Genomic DNA, 1,581 nt, shown 5'->3' on the forward strand with positions numbered 1-1,581 from the left:
CCCCAGGGCGACGCCAGGGTATGCTCGGATCGGCGCTGCAGCCTACAGTTGCCTCATCAAGATGACGACGACTTTTGCATCTGAAGTGGCGACTACGTCACGGGGTCGGCGGTGTGCTGGGCAGCCAGCCAAGGCCACCTCGAAATCCTGGAGCTGCTTGTTGCCCACGGCCATGTCGTTCCGTCCAATGCAATCAAGGAAGCCGTCGCGAACAGCCATTTGCCCGTAGTGCGTTACCTCCACGAGGGTCTCGGGCAGCGCACGAACGGCCATCGACCGATCTTGTGTGCCGTACTGAAGCGCCACGTCGACACCATCGCCTACGTCTTGTCGCATGGCTTTTGGCGACCATGCGCTTGTGTCGACGGGCACACGTGCGACCTGATCGCGCTGCTGTTGGAGACCACACAGAGCGGCAGCTTTGACATCTTGCAGCTCGTTTGTTATGCGTTTCACCTCCATTTACCGACGCAGGTGCCACTGGCTGTGCAAAAGCGCATGCTCGTGCGCGCGGCGTCAAGTGGCCAATTCGAGATGGCCTGGCATTTGCACGCCACCTGTGGCATTGGACGGACGCCAAGTGTCCTATACGCGGCGAGACGTCGCGGCCACAAAAAGGTGTCTCGCTATTTGGCGACGCTGATCTGCGATGCTAGCTCCATTTAGTTTTGGCGCTTTCTCTCGCTCTCCAGCAACCAACTTGTGCGGCGTTTTGATTGGATATCGATTTTTGAATCGTGTGTTTTGATTGGTGGATCTGAACGTCGTCTACCTGACATGGCCAATGGATTCGAGACGTCGTGCATGATACTCGGTTCCTTGTGGTCCCGTGCAGACCATGCGCTTTCTGCTACGTCTGGTCTTATCTGGAAATTCTGTGTATTCTTTAAATACTGTGGGCTCTCCGCGTTCGACAAGTCTGCGCGAATACAAATCGACGAAGCACACAAGTCAAAAGGAATGCATTTGTGCGTGTCCATGTCCAACGTACTACACGATCTAGTTGGATGGGGTCTTGGACGCAATGAGCTCCTCCGTGAAGGTCCAGAGCTTGGCCGCGAGGTCCATGTCCTGACCGAGTGTCGTCGTCTCCTTCAGTTTCGCAATTGCCGTGAAATAGAGACCCGAGAGGTCTTTCTTTTCAATCTCGGGGCTCGTCGCGCAGTAGAGTTGCGTTTTGGCCCCATCGTCGGCGTTGCGCTGGAAGAGCCAAAGCGCCTTTTGCACGATCCATGGCAGCTCACGGGCGATTTCGGTCTGGACGACACCCGGGTGCAGCGAGGTGACATACACGTGGTTGACACCCCGCGCCCGCAGCCGCTTGTGGAGCTCGCGCGCAAAGAGAATCATCGCCAGCTTGGATTGACCGTACGCCGCGTGCATGCCGTACACGGCCTCGTCGTTGATATGGTCAAAGTCAATACCCATCGTTGGCGCCAACTGGTGAAGGGCCGAGCTCACGCAGACGATCTTGGCGACCGGCGCGGCTTCCAAAAGCGGAAGCAGCCCAAGCGTGAGCGCCATGGCACCGACGTGGTTGGTCGCAAACTGCGACTCGATGCCGTCGACCGAGAGACGGAA

General features: G+C 57.4%; 1 protein-coding gene across 1 annotated transcript; it reads right to left on the minus strand.

The window, feature by feature from the left end:
• Positions 1-999: 999 nt before the first annotated feature.
• On the minus strand, positions 1,000-1,524 carry SDRG_09797 (hypothetical protein; the record flags this gene model as incomplete). Its single annotated transcript, XM_008615749.1, has 1 exon — positions 1,000-1,524. The coding sequence occupies one exon, from the start codon at positions 1,522-1,524 to the stop codon at positions 1,000-1,002; it is 525 nt and encodes a 174-aa protein (XP_008613971.1).
• Between the last annotated feature and the right edge of the window lie 57 nt (positions 1,525-1,581).

This window comes from Saprolegnia diclina, assembly GCF_000281045.1.
Source record: "Saprolegnia diclina VS20 unplaced genomic scaffold supercont1.32, whole genome shotgun sequence".
Taxonomy (NCBI): domain Eukaryota; phylum Oomycota; class Saprolegniomycetes; order Saprolegniales; family Saprolegniaceae; genus Saprolegnia; species Saprolegnia diclina.